The sequence below is a fragment of the Tigriopus californicus genome, chromosome 9, assembly GCF_007210705.1.
Source record: "Tigriopus californicus strain San Diego chromosome 9, Tcal_SD_v2.1, whole genome shotgun sequence".
NCBI classification, from domain to species: Eukaryota; Metazoa; Arthropoda; class Copepoda; order Harpacticoida; family Harpacticidae; genus Tigriopus; species Tigriopus californicus.
Window position 1 is genome coordinate 10497649 of NC_081448.1, and position 25580 is coordinate 10523228.

At 42.9% G+C, this 25580-nt stretch overlaps 2 protein-coding genes across 3 annotated transcripts in view; one reads left to right on the forward strand and one right to left on the reverse strand.

Moving 5' to 3' along the window:
* Nucleotides 1-1410: 1410 nt before the first annotated feature.
* LOC131886951 (zinc finger protein with KRAB and SCAN domains 8-like) lies at nucleotides 1411-4832 on the forward strand. 2 transcript variants are annotated; one of them, XM_059235425.1, is made up of 3 exons: nucleotides 1411-1906; nucleotides 2071-3762; nucleotides 3926-4832. In XM_059235425.1, exons 2-3 carry the CDS (start codon nucleotides 2221-2223, stop codon nucleotides 4328-4330), a joined length of 1947 nt encoding a protein of 648 aa, XP_059091408.1. In that variant the 5' UTR covers nucleotides 1411-1906; nucleotides 2071-2220; the 3' UTR covers nucleotides 4331-4832. The 2 variants fall into 2 exon arrangements, with proteins under 2 accessions (XP_059091408.1, XP_059091409.1); XM_059235426.1 differs by having other exon boundaries at nucleotides 1657-1687.
* Nucleotides 4405-25580, reverse strand: part of LOC131886957 (uncharacterized) — a 36386-nt gene continuing 15210 nt past the window's right edge. The window contains 12 exon segments of the mRNA XM_059235435.1: nucleotides 4405-5789; nucleotides 6204-6344; nucleotides 9667-9786; nucleotides 14140-14205; nucleotides 14300-14446; nucleotides 17320-17502; nucleotides 17902-18066; nucleotides 19745-19831; nucleotides 20306-20374; nucleotides 20464-20534; nucleotides 22799-22844; nucleotides 24786-25031. Coding sequence (XP_059091418.1) covers nucleotides 5718-5789; nucleotides 6204-6344; nucleotides 9667-9786; nucleotides 14140-14205; nucleotides 14300-14446; nucleotides 17320-17502; nucleotides 17902-18066; nucleotides 19745-19831; nucleotides 20306-20374; nucleotides 20464-20534; nucleotides 22799-22844; nucleotides 24786-25031 — 1413 coding nt within the window. The 3' untranslated portion in view covers nucleotides 4405-5717.

Below are 25580 nucleotides of genomic sequence, written 5' to 3' on the forward strand. Positions count from 1 at the left end.
ATAAGTAAGCTTCATTTTCCTTCGATCAAACCAGGGTTGCCTTTTTGGTCAAGCCTAATCTTTTACCTTCAATTGGAAAGGGCTGGGGCTTTGACTTTCCTAGCTTTCTGATAGTCCTGATTTTGAAAATTTATTTGATCCCAGCACTAGTGTATAGCCTTTCATTAAGTAATACTTGGGATTACATTCCATGCAGTGGTTAGAAAAGCCCGTGAAAAAACAAACCCAAAATTGTGAGCCAATTTCTTTCACTTTAATTGTTTTTGGGTCAAGTTAGATTGTAGACGTTGGCAGATAAGTATGTTCGGAATGGTACTGGGGATTATACTCCCTGAAGCGTTTTGAAAAGCCCGTGAAAAAACAAACAAAGGAAGAAAAAAAAAACGTTTTTGTCGGGCAAAATCAATTCTGGAAGCATTGAAATTTGAAGAGGAATGGTATCCGGCACCTCCCCTGGATGGAAGACGCTAACATTTTACATCTAGCAATATTGAGCAAAGAGAGAGACTTAGAGGCTTAACTGGAAAGAGATTGGTATGAAATCCTTTTGCCATAGAAAGAGTTAGAAAGCCATGAATTATTTCGAGAGAAACCCTTTGACGTTTTGAAAATCGTGAAGTTTTTATCTTTGGTTCAATATTATGTGCGCTCAATGAAAAGGACAATTGAAGGTTACTCGCTAGCCATTGACGCCAATCGATTATAAGAAGCACCTCTATAATCAAACACCACAACTTTTGAGCGCTTACGATCGATCGATTGGCTCTAAAACTTGTCTGTCTGGCTTGCGAGTGCCTTGGGATGGTATGAGCAAAAGAATATCTGAATAAAATTATTTTCCTTCATTTTTGTCAATGTTTTCATTCATCTTTTCAAAGGCAAGCTACCCCATGCGGCATATTTAACTTGACAATGAAATCCCATATTCATATAGACCTGCCAAATGTGATTCGTTGGTGCATAATCTATTTTTATCCTAATCAACCGGGATTTTGCCACTCTCAGTATTTACTGTATTAATGGAAATTAAATTCCAAGTTGCAGTTCCTAATAAGTCCTGAAGGAAAAACTGCAGCTTTGATCAAAGACATCGCCTGATCGAAGAAAGAAATGGCGCATCCATTAAATGGAATGCCAAGTGAGTGACAATTTGAATGCAATCTTATTTGATTTCATTTGAAATGAATCTAGTGAAATCAAAAGACATTTCAAAAGTAGACTTTGACACGTGCTTGACACATTTTTACCCAGAGAGACCTTTCACTAGGTATCCTTGGTCTACCTAATCAAAATAACAATTAGTAAGGAATAGCCTTTTGCCAAGACTTATTTCCTTTGTAGACCCGCCAATCTTGAGACAGAGTGCATTTAAAACCTGCTTTAATCCGAGTCCATGTTGAATCTCTCCAAGGCGTAGAAGCACAGGCCTGCACCAAACTTAACTTGAATCTGGCCAAGGAGATAGCAGAGGCCAGTCTAAGAGCTCCGGAAAGGCACAAAATATTACACAGCCTATCCCGGCAAGTCTTACCCGCGCTCGCTTGCCTCCAATTCCCTGGCAATTGTTTGAAGGAGGGCGAGTAAAATACCAAGGAATGGCTAGCCCTCGCCTTTCAGACCCACAGGGCTTCCCCTGTGTTTTCTGGACCGGCTCTGCTGTACGAACCTGGCCTTGTTTTCCATGCAAGTAATAAAAGTTTGATCTCAATGTGTGTTATTGTGAGGTTACGAGTGATAAAATTACAATGTGAAACCTTTGGTATTGTGAATAGCGTCGGTTTAAGACATTAATCATGTTATGGCATTGGTCGATTGTAATTGACAGGGGAAGTGATGAGGGACACTTGTGACTCAAATGCAATAACTGGATGGAATTATTGCAAAACACATCAACTGAACAACAATGGTTAGGTTATAAACTAATTTGAGTTCTTTTTGAGGCGACCGTGCATATTCAATGACTTTCCGCTCGTTGGAAGAGTTCCAAAATAATTGATCTTACATTAGTTTAATGAACAATGATTCTTCTTGATGTAATTTAAACATAATTGTTCATGTCACTCATTCAAGGCTGCCGGCCCAACCAAGCTCTTGGTGGTTCCCATCCGGAGATTGATTCCTGATCTTGGAAATCCGGGGAAAGAAGCATTCCGTAAAGACAAGATTCAATGACGGATATTAAAATATTCCACAAAACCCGAATTCAAGTTGTTGGTAGCGATGACCATGGAGCTATCGCAATTTGAATCTTGTCATGGAGGTCAACCCTCCTCTGGCCTAGTCTCACATTTGAACGAAGCATCGCAAGACATCATGGCAGGCATTTCGAGTCCACAAGTCATGAATATTGTTACGAAGACCCAAACTTTAAAGAAAAAATCCCAGATCCAGACCGAGGATTTCAAGATCAAGAAGGTCAAATTAATCATTACCACACGCCAAGAAGAGCTTGAGCGCCAACAACATCTACAGCAAAACCGTGAACAAAGGGCAGTGTTGGAGGGTAAAACTAAACGCAAAAAGATCAAATCAGTCAAAGCCATTAAGACCAAAAATGTACCAGCAGATGAAGGTTTCAATGCATTTGATTTCCTTGAAGAAGTAGAGAAATCAGGTGGAGTTGAAACGAAAACCGTTCCGCATCCTTGGCCAGAACAACTGATTACTCCAAATCACAAAGATGGAATCAAGGATGAGCCTGAAATCCCCAAGATTAGTACCAAATTGAGACCGTCTAGAAAGTCTAAACCAAAAAAGGACGAAGCTGAGATAGCTGCTGATCTAGGGGACGATACTGAACCAGCGGACGACTCCAATGAGGATTACAATCCAAACCAAGACCATGATGAAGGAGACAGTGAAATTGAGGAGGAGGATGCAATCGAAGAAATGAAATCAGACGCTTACACTGACGATGAGGATAATAGGCCTCTGAGATCTCGCCGGATAAGATCTCGAAGAAAACTTTACGAGACGTGCTTGAGCGATCCAACCGAATCTGAATTATCGATGACCCCCGAAAACATTGCCAAATTCGGGGGTGAGCCCAAGGGAGAGTCTTTGATAAAGTTTCATGATGGAAAGTTGTCAGCCGTTTATCTGGACCAATACGTCCTGTTCAAATCCAAACCTGAAGAGCCTCTACGAAATGGAGCAGAGAAGGAGGAGGAGAAGGAGGAGGAGAAGGAGGAGGAGGAACAAGAAGATTGCAATAAAGTATTCGGTTGTCCATTCTGTGATTTTTCGGGGATGAAGAACAATTGGTTGGGCCATTTGAAGCTTCGACACAAGGACAAGAATCTGATTTATTGCGCTTTGGGCCAAAACTGTTACATGCCCTTCCAACAAAAGGATCTGTTGAAAAATCATGTGGATGCCGAACATCTTGAGTCGGAGAATTCATGTCCAACCTGCGGTAAACTCTTCAAATGGCCAAGTAGTCTCCGGAACCATATGCAAAGCCATCTCAAGGAAGGTGATCATAAGAAGCAAATGTTCATTTGCCCGTTTTGCGGCAAAAAGTTCAATACCCGCACGGGGTTCCGTTCCCATGAAGCCATCTATCATACGAAGAACCTTCGCCATAAGTGTGATTGGCCTGGCTGTGACAAAAAGTTCTACAATGCGAGCGACTTGGTCATTCACAAACGCACTCACACGGGTGAATTGCCTTACACGTGCTCCTATTGCGGCAGCGGGTTCGTGTCCAAATCCAGAATGATGCAGCATGAGAGACAAATGCATCTGGGTGTGGAAAAGGCGGTGAGTTATTTGTATCGTACATACCACAATCATTTTTCATTTGGGTCCTCCATTTTCGATTACTAATCCATTCTTCTCCCGACGAACGACTTCACATTCATTCAATGAGGGTCTTGTCTTTTCCTTCGTTTAACTCTATTTCCATTGGATGTTGTGCTTGTAGGATGTGGAGTGCGAGATTTGTCATCACAAGATGAAGAGGAGAAATTACACATTCCACATGAAGACCCATAAGGGCTTGACCAAGGCCTGGTGTGGTGTGTGTGGGAAGGAATTTCCCACCCAAGGTGCAAAGCGAAGGCACGAGAAGATCCATTTTCAGGATAAGAAACATGCCTGCAAGTTCTGTGGGAAGGCCTTCGTCCAAAGATCCAATATGGTCTCACATGAGCGGATCCACACGGGAGAGAAACCATTTCCATGTAAATGGTGCGAGGAACGATTCGTTCAACAAACCAGACGCAACCAGCATCAAAATGGTTGCCGTCTCAGGCAACAATCAGGGTCGGAGACAGGGATCCTGTTTGACACGTTCCAGACCGCGACCCTGCCAAACACGTCGTTATAGCTATTGAGAGTAGCAATCGATAAAAGTCAGAATAAATCAACGGCATTTCGCCCAATCGCACATTCACAGGTCAATTTTGATTGTAATAATTTATTCTCCTCCAACGAAGGATTGTTAACAACATTAAAATTCGGAATGGTTGACTATGAAACTGAACGGACACATTCCACTCAAGGGAAACATCGGTCCCTGTGATTCAAATACAAACATTAGTACAAAGGAGAAGGCCTTTTCTTTCATCATCAACGAGTCGTTTTTGACTACATCTTGGTTGGTTGTGTTTTTTGGTGGGTAGTTGGTTGGGTGGGAGGAATGCTGGAACTTTGCCCAAGGTCGTCGACCATTCTAGTCCAAAGAACCGATAGCTTGCGACTGACTGATATCTTTATCTATGACTATGGAACTTCAAACAATATTCGTAACAGGATTCGGGTACTTTGAGAATGGGTTAAGTCACATAAAAAGGGCTTTGATATGATTCGGTGAGTTTTCATGGCACAAATAGGACGTCAGACTAGATTAGTAGGAGTAGGAATAATGAGAGTAGCGGTTTTAATAGTAATAATAATTATGATGATCATGATGTTAAAGATAATAAAAATAACAAACGTGGAGCTATGGTGTGTTAAAGATGACTGAGATGGACCGGGATGCAAAGTGGGTTTGGTACACTAATTCCAGTGGTTATGTAAAAGTATACCTTGTGAGGGCGATAGAAATGATGACGGTGGTTATTAGCCAAGGTGACCATAACACCAAAATATATCATAGTCTTGGTTTTGACGTTTCTATCGCGGAAAGCTTAACAACAATCATGGGGGAAAAGATGTCAATAAAGCTGGTTAACTTGGTGAGTGGAATTTTTGGGTGTAAATTAAAGCTGAATGAAGTTGAACTACACTAGAAAAATAATTATCCGCGATGACAACTTATGCGACTTTTTAATCATGGTTATTCAAACAGCTCCTCGAAATCGTGCATGAACGGACCTCAACTGACTGGGGGAAATGTCTGGAATATCACGATCCTCCATCAATAGAGCAGCAGTAGAAGTAGTAGTAGTAGTAAACGACACACCATTAATAATATCTCCACATTCACCCCTCTTTAGAGCGCTTCTCTCAAAGACCCTGAGCGAGTGGAACTTTGGAGTTCTCTTAATTCCCTTTCTCGTACTGACTCGAGTCTGGCAAGGGTATTTGAAGAAGTACAACACCTCAATGCACTTGTAAGATTGAGTTAATTGGAGACACTCATTTTCGCTGCCTTTAAGAATGGGTCAAGTCGAAATCCGACTTTTCGTCTTGTTCGGGGGGTGATGAGGTGATAAGCTTGTCTGAAAATGTGACCCAGTTTGTGACCTACAATCGAGGGCCGTTTGCCAATCTTAGATGTACATGGGCGTTTCTTGGCCAGTCAACAATCGGAACATGGATGTAGGCATCGTCTTCATAGTTATCTGGAATAGAAGTTTGTGACTTGTCATTTCATTGATAGATATGATCACCAGTACCAAAGTTTTAGGGAAAATGTATTTTCTTTTCATGAATCGGCACAAATTGGTAAAATAAACCTTATCAAATTGAAAAGGAAGACAGCCTTCCAATGGTTGAAATAAAAGTACGCTGATAATTTGATGGAAAGGTTCTTAAACGAAAAGAAGCATTATCTTCTCTTGATAAAGACAACAAAAGCCTCCATCTTGGGATCATGTCAAGTTGAACCTGGGTGGGTAATAAGTTCACTCTGACGTCAAGGCGGCTGTTCAGAATTGCACGCAATCCAGTCGTTCTCTCCCTTTTTCATGGTTCCCTTTATTGTTCCTTTGATAAGACTGGAGGCACATAAAATAAAAAAAAGGCAGCAAACTTACCTCGCCCACCGATGTGGCCAAGAGATTGACGATCCTCTCATGAGGCACAGCCACCACACTTTGTCCGTTGATCTCGATGATCCGATGACCAACTCGAACCCCGCCTCGCTCAGCAATTCCGCCACGAAGAAGGCTGCAAATCTGAAACCCAACAACATACAAAGGTGTCTTAGAAACCACTTGAGAGGGGTATAATTTCTTTCCATTTGGGCTAAAGTTTGTTCAGGAAGATTTTTGGTCCTGAAACTTAAGCCCTCGAGTCTTGAAACGTGAGACGGCATAAGGGTACTTTTCCCTTTCTTCCTATTCTTTACTTCTCCCGTCTCCTTTCTCGCTGGTTGTGGTCGGTCTCTCCAGGCTCTCTCTCACTGGTCGTGTCGTCACTAAAGGTTATTCAAAGTAGTGAAATAGCAAGGCAAAAGGGAAATCATATCAGAGGGAGACATCTTTCCCCAAAGTCCCTGGACGCCCTCGTCAAATGAACTAAAGCAGTGTTACACTACTATACTGGTGTCTGGTGTCAATAGTGTTGGTGGTTGCGCAAAAACCACCTCATTCGCTTCACTTCTGGTTCCAAGGAGAAACTTAATTCAATTTCTCTCGCAAAAGAAACGCGATCTGATATGGCTCTCAAAGACAATGGTCCACCTACGAGAAGGGGGGGGGGCAAAGATTGTCCAGATTCTCAACTCGCCAACCCCTCAACCAAGTAGGCAAGAACAAACCGACCAACCAACCAACCAACCAACCATCCATCCAACCAAGTGGAAGAAAGGGGGGCAGGAGGGAAGCCTTACATCTCATGCCAAGTGCATCAACCACTCACGCACATTGAAGCACCAATTTAGGACCAAATTCCGCCGTTTGACATGCGCTCTGGATTCGGCTTTCAATTGTGAGGAGGAAAGTGTGACAAGCAATAGAATGATTGGAGTTTAACTCAGCGAGACACTTCTTGTGAATCAAGTGCCTTTGTCGAATTGGTGCACTTATGTTCGTTCACCCAGGGATAAATCATAATCTCATTTCTTGCGATCAATCCCAGAGGCTTCTAAGAAAGCAACCAGACCCGGAGGAAACCTGAGAATCTGTTTCTATCCAGCTTTGACGTCATATATTCTACAGGGCTCTTGCGCTTTTCAATGCAGAATAGCGGAGCATTTCATTTCGTGCTTAAATGAGTTAAAATCTTTTCCTTAATTTCCTGCGTTCTCTTGTTCTTGGTCTTCATTGCCGGGAGTCGTGAACCTTCAAGCTTCCTTTCCTCTACGTGGTTCACTCTCGCTCTCAAGGCAATGGTTTTTTTGGTGATCTCCATCTGAGGAGGGAAAAAGGACTCGCTCACACTGACAGCTGAAAGGAACAGCACAACCAAGGGTTCCACAAGGTCTCGCCCAGACAAACGGTTGTGCCACTTGGAACCTCTTTCGTCAAAGCAGGGTAACTAGTGCTGGAAATGGTGGGTCGTCAGCTTGCTTTATTCACCTGAGAGAGCCAGACCGAGTATGGAGCTTGACACACGTTAGTAGGGTGCTACAAACAGCCCGAGGAAATGGTTAATCCGCCCTGAGAGAGTCTTTAAAACGTGCGACTCAAGCGAGAGCCCGGAAACAGGGTCGCTCTGGGAAGAAATGATACTACTTCTGAGTAAGCTCATCTTATTTTATCCCAGCTAATGGGAGCTCGGACTATTTCCGAGCAGAGGGAAGGAGTTCGTTATTTCACATCACTTTGCACGTGCCAAGGATACAAGATCTTTTGGCAGGCTTGAAAACTGCCCTCCTCATAATCGATAGCAGACGTAGACGCAAAGGTCCAAGGGCGGCCAAGCTTCTTAGGAACAATCAATATTGGAAAGCTCTTGGATCCTGCTGTCTCTTGGACACAGTTGGTAAGGTTGAAATTCGTGTTTCAGATAGACTTTGCGTTGCTCAAAGAACATTGACTTTAGAGCTCATCTTAGCCCTTCAAATCTTGACAGGGAAAGACATACTTGGGTGGATAGACGGCGGAAAAGCAATGAGAATCTCTGTGCCATTATTCCCCAAAACTTTAAAGGGATCTGCTATCTGTCTCAAACATGTTTCCACTAGGATGGCAAGAGGCGCCTGCCTTTTCGATATCAATTTGGGATTTACTCCAGCTCAATGAGCATAAAATATAAGGTGGAATGCAAATGGTCCCAAAATTCCATCTCACATCCAGAGATCCATCTCGGCCAGGGCGCGAGTCCCATTCAGAATGACACTCGCGATTAAAGGGAACGAGAAGGAAGACCATTCAAACCGGCCACCGTACTGCCATTCACTCTCCCGTCAATGTCATTTAAAATTCTACGTCGGTCTAAGCACAAACTTGTCATGTTCAGGAAGGATTGGGGGCGGAGGAGAAGGACGAGGGGGGAGGGGGGGGGCTTTTGAATTTGAAATCCCATCAGGGGGAGAAACAGTTTTATCGGACCACCGGGAACTAGGCCTCTTGGACTAGGGACCACTGCCAGCACCCACCAGCCCCTTGGTTTGCGTTTATTTGTTCTTGCGGGGGAAAGGAGAACAACTAGTGGACCCCCAGCGTCTTTTGGCTCATTGCTTACAGATGTGCTGGAAGCAAACCCTAGATTTCCAGATTTCCAGATTTCCAGTCCAACCACTGGGTTTGGATTTCTTTTTAAGAGGGTCGTCTTTGGAATTTGACAACAATAGCAACTCCCAAGTTACACAAGAACGGGAACAAATATAGCTACGAGAAATAGTTTGAACAACATGAATTGTGACCGTAAGCAGGAAAACCCTCTCTTCGCCAATGCCAAAGCTTATTACATTTCACGTGTTCTTTGCCATTGATGAAATTGGATGAAGTGAAGAATCGTAAATCACTCGCCCATATGGAACATATCTAGATCTGCTCATTTCCAACTCGAGCTCGGCCCATTTTGATTGCAGCAATGATTTGTTGCCATTCTGGGTTTCATCCACTCTCTGCGCTCATTCTCTCTCTCCAATTTATCTAGCATATAATGAACTGGGTTCTACTCAAATTGGGAGAACATAAAACCAACGGCCAATTAGGCGAGTGTGAGGAGAGCAGAGAAGGGGAAATGGTGCAAAGACTTCCCGGATTTACCCGAAAACAGAAGCGAGCCAATTAACGCTTGCCACCACAGTGAAAAAGCTCGATGCTCGAAGACGTCATTTGGCTCATTGCTCTCATCAGTTTTCGTGCCCATTCTTGGATGCCCATTCATCATTCACAAAGATCATGAAAGACCTCACCGTTCGTTAAGAGCCCATGAACACAAAGTACTCGCTCGTCGTAAGGATCTATTCACGTTTCGTCCTCCATCTTCATACGTTTATTGTCATCTTGTGGCCATGATTCCACAGCCTCATTCATTGCCCAACAAGTTCGTTGAAATGTCCCAAGTTCACCAAAAGTTGTTCGTAGGTTCGATATTGAGACTTACCACACCGTTTTGAACGGAGAATCCCAACTGGTACTTGGTATCCGGACGTTTAATTTTGACCTCAACCACGGGTGCGCAAGAAACAGCCGTCAGTTTGACAGCTGTCTTGTTCTTGGTATTCTGGAACACAGATGGGAAAAGGTGGGGATACAGTATGGACCAATAGAATGCATAGGGATAGAAGCCATTTGCTAGCATAAACGGCACAAGGGGTTTCCAAAAAAAAATAACCAGCAGGACTGGCTGCTTATTTTTTCGGTTGCCTTGGCCATATCATTATGACAGTGTCCCCTCTTCTCGATCTCGGTTCTTGTCAGTCTCGGTGTTTGTCCGGGTCTGGTCCTAGCTTCGTCGACTTATTCTCCCTGAGGGGATTATATTCGCTAGAGAGAGACACGATTCAATGGCCTTGAGTCGGGATATATTTTTTTAAAGTCAGTTCTACTACGTAGGAAGAGGCTAAGCCATTTCTTTCCAATGATGAAGGCACAGCACATCAGGGCCCTCTTCAGTTCTTAAGAGCCTTTCCAAAATCAAGAAAAATGATTCACTTTGGGATCGATTTTTGACCACGGCATCCAAACAAGTCGATCTCTCTTGGAGTGGATCTTATAGTAAGCTGCATTCAAATATCCTATCCAAGGCCAAGGAAACTTTATCTAATAGAGATTCAACTCCGTTATAGAATGACTAAGGGGGGGGGGGGCGGCGGCAAATTTTGAAAAAAAAACTTATTATTCCTGAGTTTTGGGGCTGTGGTATTGCATCTACAAATTTTGCAACTTATTCAGCACTGTTCTTTATTGTTCTACAGCTTTATGCACATTTTCGGGCGTTTTGGGGGAATAATTCAAGCTTTCTGCTCTCAATGACATTTTTCACGAATTTGAAGCCCATTTTTGTTTATCAGCGATTTAAAGTTCTCCTGATTTTCGGACAGCTTGAAGAGTAACAATAAACTAATCGTAGCTACGATGCCAACCGCCATCACTAAATCTCATATGACTGGCTATCGTATATCATTGTTTCAAGATTGATTTGAGCAAGAATTGGCCTTCTTTCATGTCATGAATTTAAATGTAATTTTGTATTATCATTTTGATGAAAATGTAATAATGAAAAAAAGGAATTTCAGAACCATTCATTTGCCCATTTTTTTATTGATGGACACATTTTCAAATTTCTATTGTGATGCAATAGGAACGTTGGACAAGATGGTCGTTTATTATGAAAACACCCTTTCCATTTTTGCAGCCCTTAAAAGTGCAAGTGTATGTTATGTGGCAGCTTTATGTGCAACATGTTCTTCAAATTCACATATCTTTATTTGCAAATTTTGGCCGGACCTCGGAATGACATGAAGGTCAATTCTTTTAAATACTCTCCATTTCTCAAGCCCAAAACCTCTATTTTCCTTCGTTTGTGGACGAAAAGTGGGATTCAAAAAAGGACAATACGGACGTTAATGAGACTTGTGCAGTTTTTTTGCATTTGCTTCATCCATGAGGAAGTGGGCTGATAAACTTTTCCTGTGTATGGGACTCTCCAGCCTTTGGTGTTCTAGTGGTCTCCAAGTTTCCCATCTTTCTCATGCTCTCGAAACCCGCATATCATCATCACGGGTATTACGCCGACACAAAAGGGGCCCAAATATGAGAACAATATGGATGGAGAAGGAAGAGCTCCTTAGCCGTCTCCTCAGTCTCAGCCGTCTCCTCCTCCTTCTTCTTCTTCTTCTTCTTCTTCTCCTTTTCCTCCTCGCTTTCGTCTTCGTCTTCGCATTCTTGTTTGAAGATCCTTTCCACTTCTCCATTACCGGGGATGACAGCCACACTGAGGTTCGTTTCACATGCGAATGTCTCAATCGAACAGGGCTCACACACATTACGTGCATTCCCAAAATAAAATAGGAAAAAAGGAGGACGGATATCGACTTCTCCTCCTCTCAAATCTAGGCCACTTGACGGAATTTCGTATTTCGAGTATCGAGCTCACTTCAGGCTCCATTACTCCATTAATGAAAATATAGTTGACAGGAAGGGAGCTAAGTCAATCTGCTCAAGGAAGGGACGGAGCAGTCGCTCTTCGGATCTCTTTCAGGCCTCATCGATCTTCCTTTGGGAAGCGAAAAAGGTAGACAGACCACTGGGTTGGGAAATCTGGCATCTCGACCTTTCGCTTGTTGCTGGGCTTTGTTAACAGAAAATCAATTATTTAGATACTCTCAAGGGAGTAAAGCAGAAGCCAAAAAGGCCGTTAGTCCTCGTAGCTTGTATCATTCGTATGAATTTGGGGATCTTTCCGGACTCAGAGAACACATTTCAAAAGCACATTCTGACAGCCTGCTTGACAGACGATAACAAACTTGAAATTTGCTCTTGACTGACATGTTGCTCTGGATCGAAATAAATTTAGGATCAAACGAATATGAAAGAGAGACATATTCAACTTGTTTATGGCAACCTTTTAAGAATATATGTGAGACAGCATTCATTACAAATTTAACAGAGGCCCAGTCCTTATTTTGCAGACAGTTTCTATAGGATATGCCAAGTAAAAGTTTGCAGACTCTCTAAAATGCACTTGCATGTACCTGATCATTTTCGTTGGACTGTCCCAGGCAAAAAGATTTCGGCAGCAACAGCTTTCTTGGTTCTAACTTGTCAAATTTGCTACGAACATTGCATCACCCTACAATCGAGTTAATTGAAAGAACCCCTTTGGAGCCTTTTTGTTCCTCATCGCGTGAGGGCCAATATAAATTTCCAGGTCGAAGGCTCCTAATTGAAATAGATGGACCAGTTGGGTCCAATTTTCAAATGAATTTGAACAACGACTTGCAGCCAGAACGTCGTAATCTCATGTTCAATATGGCCAGTTGTCATAACAGTTTCATTTCAAAGGGATTCAAATACATTTTCATTCAAACACTACGACGTTTGCAGGTTCCACACTTGTACTAAATTACCTTTTTCTCTTCATTTTAGCTTTAATACCGAGTCTAATCCTGGCTTTTTTTCAACCAACTGTTAAGCTCTTTTTGAGGAAAAGGATGTCGACTTGGTTCAATTCGTCTAATGTCATTTAGGTAACTTGGCGTGAATGTCAGATTTGGAAATGGATTTTGCGCTTCAGTGTGATCCGAATTGATATTCGACGCTTAACCCCCTTTGGGCATATTTCCAGTTTCCTCCTTACAGCAAAGCCTGGTTTCTCTCTATTCTTCACAGACACACAAACACACACAAGTACGTAACTGTAGGACCTACATGAAATGTCAAAGGATTGTTGGAGAAATACACCGTAACAGGTCTTTGAAGGTCATCAACTTCGCAATGGGACATGCTCAATCGAGTTCAAATTTATCAATTACGTTAATCCACGACGACAACCAGAAAGAGATAACGAGCTAGAGGCGAGTCTGTTTAAATGAATTAATCGGGCATTCAGTTCTGGGATAATTCGTGTTCAAAGCTCTCCCTTCAACCAGAAAGGCTCCTCTTCGATTATTCTAGTCGTTGAATTCAAAGCTTGGTCCGCGAATTCATTTGCCAACGACCACTTGAAAGGAGGATACGTTGAAGAAAAAATGGAAGACTGGCATAAAGACACTAGTAGATGGGTATTAGCTTTGGGATTAAGGGGAAAAAATGTCCGGGGAAAGACAGGATTAAGTCACAACTTACTTCGGATATTACAAAAGGACATCCAAGAGATATACTTCAAATACTGTCGGCAGTTCTATGAGATTTTTCGAAGGGGAGCTTGAATAGGGTCGCGTTAGATACAGGGTTCAAGTGCAAAAGTTTCCTCCCTCAAGAAAGCCGGGCAAAGATTCAGCCAAACCAAGTCTAAGACCAACACAGAAGCCGTGGAGGGCTGCTTTATGGGCGAAAGAGCTCATATATCCGTTCGAAAGTCATCACAGCCCTAAATAATTCGGTATTTGGCAGGACTCCCAGAGAAACTTGCTCCCTTTCCGCGCTCTGATCTCATCGAGGGTGAAAGAGGGTTGGGTGTCAAAATGTGGTCATAAATTTGGCGCCAAGAGTGAATGGCTACTTGGACCTCTTCGATTGGGATAACGAAATTTGGAACTTCAGAGCCGGAAGAGACATTCATTTCAAGTCCGCGAAGAAGGAAGTGAAAGAGTCAGAAAAGGAGGAGGACGAGGAGGAGGATAAGGTAGTGAGTGGGCGGGTGGCGCCACTCACTGAAGGAGCCTTTATTGAAAGTTATGGAACACACTTGGGTAAGATTGGAGATAGGTGAAAGAGGGCGAACGAAAGAGAGAGCGACATGCTCATCTAAGCAGGAGAGTATGGTAGGTATGGTGGATCCACTGGTGGTGGTGGTGGTAGTAGTAGTAAAAAGGAAACAAGGATTCCCTCGAGGATCAGAGTGAGGTTGGAACAAAGATTCTCTTGCCTGGGGAGCCCTATGTCAAGTTTGGGGATTTCATTTTCGTCTTACCTTGATATAATTCTGACAAGTAGACAGGGGAAGACCGACTAGGGATATACCATTGATGGCGATGATCTGGAAAAAAAGTTACATGATAGAAACGTATTCTTAGCAACCAATGCACACGGAATGGAAAGAGAAGCACATTGTGCCTGGAGATAAGACTCACTTGATCTCCAATATTGAGTTGTCCACATCGCGAGGCGGGACCTGTGGGCGATAGATTGGCCAGAACAATGGTGGGTAACATGGATCCCCATCCAGACTCCACGATGACCACGCCCAAGATTTCTCCTTTGGCTTTGGGAACCACCACCTGAAGAAGGCGAAAAAACAGACGAGAACAAATGAGACGAACTCACACCGTCATCAACATCACCGCCATCGCCATTATCGTTACGGATGAAATAAATGAGGTCGAGCGGATAAGACCTCGAGATTAAATGACACTTTTCAGATTGGAACTGGGTCAGCCACCGCCCAACAAAAGTAGTCTCGAATAAGTTAGAAGAAAGAAAAAGGCCCGAATAGAGCTTAAAGTACCAAAAAGTGGCGCCACTAGAGGGTCAAAGCCAATCTGAAGAGGCTTAGGGATTGGGATCGATCGAGGACACTTGTTGGCCTGAGTGATATCGAAAGCGAGAGCGACCGTCTTGAATTTCAACGATTGGAATGGAGTATTTTTCCATCTCGAGAGCCACACCAAGTGCCAATCAAGCACGAGACAAGATGCCGTGTTTAGCTCTGGGCTTTATTTGAATGACTTCATTCTGTCAAATTTGTTGCCTTTCCCGTTCATACTCTTTCGCCTTCTAAACAAGGTTAGCTCCTTGGAATCCAGATTGGAACAAAATTCCCCCGCCAAGTTTTGGTCCACGCATTTCTTTTCTGCTCATTGCCTATCTACGTTTCCTCAACTAATGAAAGCATTAGATTAAGTAGTCGCTCTCGCATCCTTGAGGTTCTTCTGTATATTCGGTAGATTGCCATACTAATCCCGACCAAAAGTTTTTTTTGTGTTTTTTGCCCTTGCTTCTCCTCTTCCAGACATTCCCTTCTATGTTCAGACAAGCCCAGAAACCTCGTCCTCTTACAATTCAGTCAGCTGTTGAGAAACTTACACTGAACACCCATGTTCCAAGTTAGTCTTTCGTTCTTTCTTTACAAATACAGAATATCGTAAAGAGAAGAGTGCCTCCCCTCTGTTTCTCTGTCTCCCGATCCACCAATCCTTGTAAAAGATATTGCCAAAGAATGTTTTTGCGCCATTTGTGAATCATCGCCTGGTTTGGCCCTGACCATATCATTTCGAGAGAACGTTACAAATCTATTGTATGAACAAGATTCCTGGGAAAGGAAGAAATGAGGCATCCGAGCGATTTTGTCCTTCCGCATTTTCGGGGCCAGAGGTTACAAGCTTGATCTTGAAAACGGCCTTATATCTTTCAATAGTAATTGGAGCAGCCATATGGGCCCTACTGAAGCCACGTTGAAACAACACACCAAGTATGCTTGTTCTCTTGTAAATATTCTATTGAAAAAATGTACGGCAAACTTTACTCCGTTTTTCTAATCTAGTCGTACCTCGTGCCTTTGAGAATAGCAATTGTGTTCCAGGGAATTTGCCCACGAGAGGTTGGTTGCTCCAAAAAACAGTTCTCCCTTGTTCAATTTGCCATTGTTAGCTATTTGATGGTAAACAAAGAAAGGTCCTTTGCTCGCTCTGCAAGCAGGTCTTATCACGAAAACCAAATTGCAAGTCAGGCATGAGCTTGGTCGGAGTAGTGTAGCGAACCCCTCAATTAATTAAACTCTGCTCGAACCAAAGAATGGCGTGAACAACAACGAAAGGGGAAAGTGGAAATGCGGAGGCTTGATTATCTCTTCTCGGGTATATTGTCGGAGAAGTTATGAAAAATGGCTCATTTCCTTAATCTAGCATGCCTAAAAATGTATGGAACACCTTGTTCCAAAAGAGTGGCATGCAAATAAGATGTCAGGGTGGCCTCAGTTTATCTCCAACAACACTCGTCTCCATTGCAACAAAGAGTAACCTTGAAATGTCTCAATTCGAGCCTGCCTAAATGGGCCAAGCCACCATCTCTCCTCCTCCCTCCAGAGCCCTTCACAGGGATCCATGCGTGGAACAAATAAATCTTGGATTTAAGAGCCAACTTTACCCCCTTGAGCCCCCTTTTACATGCAGAAACACACCCACCATGATAGAATGGGAGGACTGAGCCAACACCCACCTGAAACCTTGTTCCCATCTTGACGAATGTTGATTACAAACTGTCAGAGAAAATGGCCATGTCTCGCTTGGAATGCCAGCAATGGAATGAATATTATGGAAGGATTTAAAGAACCGCCGGGTATCTTGATGGCACTACTTTGTGCTTCCTTATTCAATTTGGAGATGTAACATAATGAAGTGCCACAATCACATCTTTTTGGGCTTGCGAGAGCCACCAAATGTATCAGCTCCTCCGGAAAGTCCCGGGTAAATGAAAACAAATGAAAGTCCCTGCCTCCATGGTATGCGGAACCCTTATTCTTTGTTTGTCTGAGTTATTGCTGTTGAAGAAGAAATAGTGGAAGTGCTTGTCGACCCCTTGACTCTACGAGGGACCAAAAGTAACGCCCGGGCAAACTGTCATTTTTTCTGGACCTCAATGGCGCTTTCAACTCGGTGGGTTTCCAGTCCATGTCCTATATTATGAAGTCCTTTTGTGACTTGAGGCCTTCGGTTGTGCTCTCTTTGTTACATATTTAATTGCTTGATTATTTGCTTACTACTTGCGCTATAGGTTATAAAAAGATTTGCCTGTAGCCAAATGCAATTCCGTTCAGGGCGCCAGATGTTAAAAAACTCATGCCAGGTGAGCACAATATGCGTTCTCCGGCAAAATTGTTACAGAACAACTTTTTAACATGGATAACTCAACAGGTTTCCAATTAAAAAGCTAGATGCAAAGAACGCGGGAAAAGGAACAAAATTCCTTAACTTGATGTGCTCCACTCGCACCCGTTCTGGGACTTCTTACTCCCACTATTGCCTGTTATTGCATTTGCAATATACGAATATGTATTCCTATTCAGGAGTCTGCTCTGTCTCTTTTTTTTCCATGTTCTCCGCGTAAATTGTAAGCGTACTGGGTTGGTGGTTGAATTCAGTCAAGTCGAGCCTACCTCCTTTTGAAGTTCCTTCTTAGCGAACATGGCCAGTTCATCTCCAAATATCTCCTGTGAGTTGAGAACTTCCTGATAGTCCATCTCCTTGACGAACGAGTGATCATCGATGCCGTTAGCCTTCAGGAACTCCATGTAAGCCACTTGAAAAGCCTGTCCAATCGATTGGGCAATGAACTGAGCCTGGAACATAAGAAAAAAAAGATCTTCCGTAACAAGGTGGTGGGGGCACTTGATCGTTCTTGGCCTTTACACGCTTTCCCATCTACCCGTCCATTTATCCTGACCCGAGAACAGTTGAGGATCAATTAAGGGCATATTGCTCAAGTCTTGAATCGGGACGAGATAAGAAAGTTCGTGAGGAACACTGAAGGAGGGCTTCTTCAAGCACATAAGCCAACTTCTTGAACCTAATTTGAGGCCCTCAAAAATCTAAGGACTTCCGGCTTTCAATAAAGGACCTCACATCGACTCATTTGATTGGAAGAGACGCTGTTGTTAAAAGTTATGGGCAATTGGAATGAAACATGTGGGCACTACGATAGTGCACGATTACAATCAAAGACGTTGAATAGTACTTACCTCATCGCTTTCGAACACGTGACAGATCATCTTGGGAGTGGTCCCTATCACCTGGACTTCTTCACCTTCATTGGGAATGAGTCTTCGTCTGGCCATTATCACCAAAAGCTCACCAATGTCGGCAATGTATGAGATACTTCGAAGCGCATGATCCATCATAATTTCCTGTAACACAACCAGCCAGAAACCCGGCGTTAGTCCAGTGAACAGCTTTCTGGAACCCTTTCATTCTTCGGTGACAGCCTTGGTTGGCCAAGGCCAAATGGACTTCTAGTGACCGTATTGCTGATAGATTCTCCATACTATGTACAGTTCATTCAATCAGTTTCTCCTATGTTGGAAATTGAACACGAAAGAATGTCAACAAGTCAACCATGTGCATGTTGGGTTTGTTGACTAATGGACCTGGGCCTAAATAATGATCAATTTGTGGAAAACTCATGTCATTTACCATTGGTACATTAGTTCAGAAGTCTACCCAAGAATGCGTTAACAAACGTTCAACCAACTCTCTCTTTTGGACAGGTTGGAGTGGAAACGAGAAACAAGGCTCCTCAATCAGACAAATGAGGGGAAAATAGAACACGGATGGTTTGCTACTTGGACGGAACAGCTCACCATGACTATTGCAGGTCCAGGACTCTCAAACACCGCCCGAGTCAGTCAGTCAATGTATGTGTGTGTGAGAGAGAGAAAGATAAAGGGTTTCCTCCTTACGCACGTGATAAATGACCTATGAGGCCTTCTTATGAGGGCAAATGATCACTGTTTCACTCTTTCAGGAACGGGACGAATAACTCAACAAGACAGAAACCCTTTACCTCATGGCCATTTTTAAAATCGTTTCAATGTAGAAGTTTAGACTGACAACATTGGGATCTCCTCCTCTTTAGAAGGAGGTGAAAAAAGCTGGTGTGGGTTGTGCATTTCTCCAATCTCCTTCATCTTTTGGGGATCGTTGCCGATGGATCTGGTGGCGAGAAGAAGACTACAAGAGAAAAACTGGCCAGGCAAAGTTTTTTTTTGATAAATTGGTGGATGGCCAAAATACCCACCCAACGAATAAAGTAGCAACAAAAATATCATGGTCCAAAAGTTTAAGGAGCAGGAAATTTATACATAGGCCTGTTCATTCGTGGATTTGTGGAAAAGCCTCGGAAGCAATTGAGCAACAACGAAGAAGAAAACAGGAACCCAGGAGAGCTGAAGAAGACCAGGAAAAGAGGAAGCAGAGGAGGAGGGAAAAACATTGGAACAAGCTACAGTTTAATATGGCCGAGCAAATACAGAACAAAGGTCTTCATCTACCGTTCTAACTCAAAAAAAATGGTCCGTTATTCCCTGGAATACGGGAACCACCATTGCTTCAAAGGAAACTATTTTCATTTCAAAAGAATTTACTTGCATTTAAAAGGGTGTGTGAACTCGGCCCAAGAGGTCTCTTTCCTTCTTCGATCCAACTATGCCAGGGTGAAACACGCACCACTAATAAAACCCCGTTTTCTAAAGGTGGAAGTTTATTGCTATGAGTGTCCTTGGGTCTCCTTGAGAGAAAGTCATGAAAGTTTACAATATACCTTCCCTTGGATATCCGCACAAGATCGTCTTCAGCGCAGGAAAATGGCAAGTGTTGGCGCAATTCGCAAACCACGAAGTTCGCCAAGCAAATAAATACCAATTTCCCCAACTGCTCCGACCTGAGTTGGCGAGGTAGCAATTTCGCATCCTATTGGTCTCCATTACAAGACAGTGCGAATGAAATGAACCGAAATGTTTGGTTCTATCAAGTCTTAAAAGAAGCGTTCACTTTTTTCAACTAACGAACTACAATGCATCAAATTACCTTTAGATCTGTATTAAGCACCATGATCTTCTCGGTTGAGATAAACAGATCAACTTCGGTTGAAGGCTGGTTCTCGCCTGCAGGAGCCTGGACAATTAAAAATAGGACATTATAGACGGGATTTAAAGACACAGGAGATTAAAAATTCAATTCTCATTTAGTTTGTACTCACCAAAGCCTTTAAAAGCAAGCACGAAGAGAGGAACACAATATCATAATTCACATCAATACAAAAAAACTTCAATCCAGACAAACTATATGAAATTTGGCCATGTCTGTAGATTTGAAGCACATGGTTCTTTTGGTACAGAAAGAGACGATAATTTCAAGACCATTTACAAAAAGAATAGAATAGAAACAATAAGCTGTACACATGACCCACGTATAACCAACCCCTCTGTTAAAGAGACCATAATTTGAGGGCTACCGAATCTAACACCGACACTTTTTTGTCATGTTTTCTTCGAAGTTTTAATGCATATTTATGGTAAGGCTGAACTTCGATCACTGAGTTGTCAATCTGTAACCTTGAGCTGATCAAACATGTTGTCAAACGCTTACCTTGATCCTGGAAACCGCTTCTTCAGCTTGCATCATTCGTGTGGCCTTGGTGGGCTGGCCTTCACAGACCTTTAATTGAGAGAGACCCCAATAATAAATCTGAACCACTATAGTAGGTGTCGTGTTCCAAGAAAGAACAACACGGAATGTTTACTTACCAGTTGAGTGGATCCAAGATATCGAGCTCGGAACAATACACCTTCGATTAGGACTTTGGGATCGGTAACAGCTAGAATTAGGAGTAACAACACAATGAAATGGCACCAGTTCAAATGACAACTGAACAAGTTTAAACCACTCGTGATAAACGGAAGGTGGACAGTCATGTAACCGGAACTCGTGGTTCAACGGCATCCAGCTGCCAAATTCAAAACCACAGTCAACAAGTACACCGAGTAAAAACATGAGATCGTTCAACCGTCTTCAACCATTTCATATTCTATGATCCCTGATTATCATACAAAGGGGGCACGGTGGTTAAAAAGCCTTATCGAGAGCCGTGGGAAATACCCAAATACATCTTGACTTTTGAAGCTCGACAAATCATACGAGACAGTTTAGATCCTATTGCAATGTGGAATTCTAGCTCAGATCAAAAACTGACATGCTTATGGAACTAGTCGAAATTTTTATTTCATTTTATCAAAATCTTCCGCAAATGCCCAAATATATAAGACTGTTTGCATGTATTACGCTAGAATTGGAGTGAATGCATAGCTAAGTGTATTTTAGATATTTGCAAATTTGTTTTAGTTTTTTTTGTTACGTTAGTTTTTTACCTGTACAAGAATCGCTATAAAAAATCACTAAAAAAGAATTCTTTAAAAAGTAAAAAAGTAGTTCTTTTTTCGATTTTGTCGCCGAATAAAATATTAAGATGTATTTAGGTATTTACATCAAACAATATAAACGCATTTTAACCACTGTGAGGAAAGAAGGATTAGTATAAAAGGACAAAATACATGGTCTATGTAAGCTCCAGAAAAAAGGACACCAAATCTGTGACTAGGGGAAAGACCTGATAGACAATCTTCCTGTAAGCGTCATCTACTCTATGAGACAAGATTAGATTATTAATAGCACTTCGAAATGCCACAATGAAATGTATTATAGTTTGGCTAAACCATGGTGCCAAAAATTAGGAGGAAAATGCGCTCCGTTGTGCGGCGATGGCAATGGATATTAAGTGATCACAACTGCTTTGAAATCATTTAAGCAGAAGGTAAAAGTTCCTGAGTGACGCGAGAAACCTGCATCATGAATCAGGTGCATTCAAGTTATAAGAGATAAGTCAAAGTGATTATCAAAGCCAGATTATGGCCAACACCCGTTGCAAACCAAAACCAATCTCGTGAGCTCAAGCCGTCAATTGGGGCTGGTCCCATTCATCTATATCAGTTTAAAAAGCAAAACGTGAGAAAGGGAAATCAACCGAGCTATACTGTATGTAAGGAGGCAAGTCTGTGCACTAGTATTTGAAAATCGATTGGTTGACACACATCCGGGGGCGAAGGGGAGGGGTCTGAAAATTGTGCAGCCAAGAAAGCAACTCAGCACATGTCAAGGATCGACAGCTTGAAACGAGCATTTCAAATTTCACATGGGAGGCCTCGTTCGGCATTATGTTATCGTATCAGGGCCATGAAAGCTGGGAGCGCTGAGACGATGGAGGTGTTGGAAGAAGTAGAAGATGGCACTCAACATAGACACGCGGTGTGGTGATATATAGTACAAGTCTGTGAGCATAGAACGAATAGTGTTCTATGCTTTGCAGTGGTGGTGATGGTGGTGGATATGGAGGAAGTGGTGGTGATGGTGACGGACGGATGGAGATAGTGGTACATGTGTTGGTGCTTCTCACAAGTGCATTTAGACTCACCAAAATATGAGCGAATGGATCAATTGGTCAAACATTCAAGTTGTTTTGGGGTATTAGGTTGTGATTGGAGAGGCGGTTGTTGTTGTAGTCGTTGTTGTGGTGGTGATTTTGTAGTAGTTCATGATGATGATAGTAGAAGTAATAGTAGAATCGTAAGTAGCCACAAGGGACATCCACGTGTGTTATGAATCGTTGTAGGAAATTCAAGGGACATGGTTCGTGAATGGATTATGTATGTTGAGACGTTTTGAGAAGTGGAAAAGGGATATTGAGGGGACAAATAAAGAGGAAGGATGTATCAAAAAAAGGTCTCAGTGGGAGAGCAGAATCATTTGAGGTTATCATTATTTAAAGACCGAAAATCTTTGTTCCATACCAATTTCCTCCCCTAAAGTTCCAAGGTGTTTGTCATAAATCATCTTACTCCCTCCCCTCTCTCCTTCGATAGGTGTGTATTGGCATGGAACATATGGAACAACCTGAGTCAAAACCAATACATTGGCCTCGTTCCTTTTTACTCAAGTTCCAAGGTTGCTTTCTGACCGGCTCGTAGTTCTTTGTTTGTTTGTTTGGTTGGTTGGTATGACAAGGAAAAAAGTATAAAGTGTGCTCACCTTCTTTGGTCTTGGACGTGGTTCCCTTCTTCTTGGCAATCTCGTTCTGAAAGCAAGTACAACAAAGGAAACTTGAGTGTGATTCAGACAAAGCACCATAGATCTAAAGTGTTTCAAACTGTACGCAATCCTGTCCGAAGGAACAAGTCCCATCAACCGCCACCTGCATAACATAACTCTTGAGAGAAAATCAAACAGAAAACTGGGGATCGATTTCTCAAAACCGTTCACATTCAATAAACACTCATTTTTGCTTTCTCGTTGGTTGACGAGCCTTCACAGCAATTTCAGGCCTGTGCCAAAAAGGTGGGCTTCCCGAGCACAAGTAAACATATACTTAAGTGAAGATTGATGACCAGTTTGACCTCAAATCATGTTGGCCTTGTCCAGGAAGCCATTTTTTATCCTGAAGGTGCAAGGGTGTGCAAGTTCATATAAAGACGAAATGAGTCCGCCCCTTTGGTAAATTTCCCCAACCAATCAATTTAACCGCAAGGGATCTAAGAACCCACGTGGCATGACTTGTGGAGAGTATACTGAACAACGAGTAAATAGCTTCCAATTCCAAATCTTTGTTGCTGGCCTCGGGACTCCTCGGTTTCCAGACTTCAGCCACTAGCTTTGGGTACATTTGTTGGAGGTCTTTCCTAATTCTCTTCCCTATTTGGTGGTAAATGGGAGCCAGGCTCGTGGGAGGAAATTGGTACAATTTGAAATGGAAGGCCATTATTGATACACTAACGCTGCCACAACGAGCAAACTACCCATCTATAGAGCTCCACTAAATTTGGCCCAGGGGCCTATTTCAGAGATGGTACCTAAACTAGCACCGATTTTTTCATTTCCAACTTCTTTAGCTCGCCTTGGTTCATTGGTGGAAATTGAATTTTCATCCATCCCACCAATGAAAGTTGGTTCACCAATCCGGATCCTATAAAAGAGTCAGTGGATCCACTACAGGATATGGTTGGTGTTGAGTAAAGGCGTTGGGGACTTTGGGGAGATGAAATCCTCGTTCGCAATCGAGCATATGAAAGAGATACTGAGAGACGACGGTTTTTAGTCCGAAGGAGAGGGAGGGGGAAGAAGAGAGTGGGAAACAGCCGAGCTTCAAAATCACTCTTCGGGGAATTCGTGCTAGTTCGACAGTGTGCGAAGGCGATGGGCGGATGAAGAAGGCGAGAAAACGGAGGAGGAAACATGGGCAAGTTGGGGGGGTCTTGGGCAAATTCAATATTTATGGCCGAGGTGGTCCCCTGAAGGATTCCTAAACGCGTCTCTTGTTGTACTTCTTGTCTTTGATGGGCTGAGTGAAAACAGGCTATCTCGGCCAAGTTTGGGCTCAATGACAATGCATCCTAATCTCCAAACGACCAAGATGCATTTTATGCCACCATGATGTGGAGAGAGTTGTCCCTTAAGGTCGTAACCGTTATTATCATCACTACTTCTACGACTACTACTACCACCACCACATGAGAACAAACACAGAGTTCTACGCCATGGCACTAAAACCTGGGGATTCCGCAGAAACTTTTGAATAGGACTCAGTTCGAAAATACGTCTATTAGTACCTCAAGTACAATATGTTGCGAGATAGATGTACGTATGATAATCTTCATTTGCTCAGACATAGGCCCTAGAACAGCATAATGCAATGAGCACACAGTGAGTAATAATGATACTGATATTTAGGTTACAATTGCTGTTCAAGACGACAATAAGTGCGAAAAGGTCCAAAAACTGAGCCCCGGCAAACGAAAGCTCAAGATACACCCAAACCTCTGTGACTTTTGATGAAGTGAGTTGGAAAACAAAGTGTTCAAATCAACGTGTTCTGTGTCCATGATCCAATAATGTCATCAATCCAAAGAATACTTAAAAACTAGGTGAGGGTAAAATAGAAATACACGCTGAGGAGATGAGGGTGCCGGATCGATACATTCATCGACGTGTGTGATGATGACGGAATAAGGGCACTGGTTACCTGAAGGCGGCATGCCGGACAATCGATGTCATCATCATCGTCGTCGTATTCAAAGTCCTCGTCATGACCTTGAGGCGAGGTAGGGAGAGAGGCACTGATGGGTGGGGCGGATATCATAGTGGGAGTGGGTGGGGCAGGTTGCTCATGATAAGACATGGGTCGGGGAGCTAAGTGGCCATTGTTAATGGGTCTGGGATTACCCGGGTAAGGCGCATTGACGCGACTGGCATAAGGACGCTGCCAAACCTGGATTTGTGAGTAAGTACAGAAATGCTCGTTAATTTCCCCTTACCAAGTTAAATATATGAATGTACACGAGGCATTTGATCGATTCATGAATAGTTTGTCCGCGCAGACTCGAGTCACAGCCATTTAAAACATGACACCTCCTCCCTCTACTAAAACAACAACAACTATTACAAGCAGCCATCAACCTTGAAGTGAAAATCAATTAAGTTTGCCCGCGTTAGAAGTTTGAGATTCTTGAAAGTTAAACAGTCGCTACTACATTGGTTCGTTCGTTCGTTCGCTTGTTCGCTTGTTGGTCGGCTCGTTGGTTGGCCCATTCGTTGGTTCTTGTTCCCTCTTTCCTTGGACAGCTCACGATGTTGCAGGCAAGCAGCTAGCTGCCAAGTCTTGGTTGGTTCTTCCATCAAAAGTTTGGAGCAACTTTATTGCCAGAGAACCAACCCATCCAACCAAGCCATCCACTGTTACCCCATAGAGGATGTGTGCCCACTTCAAGTCGACTTGAGATCGGCGGAGGGACAGAGGGTGGAAGGGTGGATGGGTGGG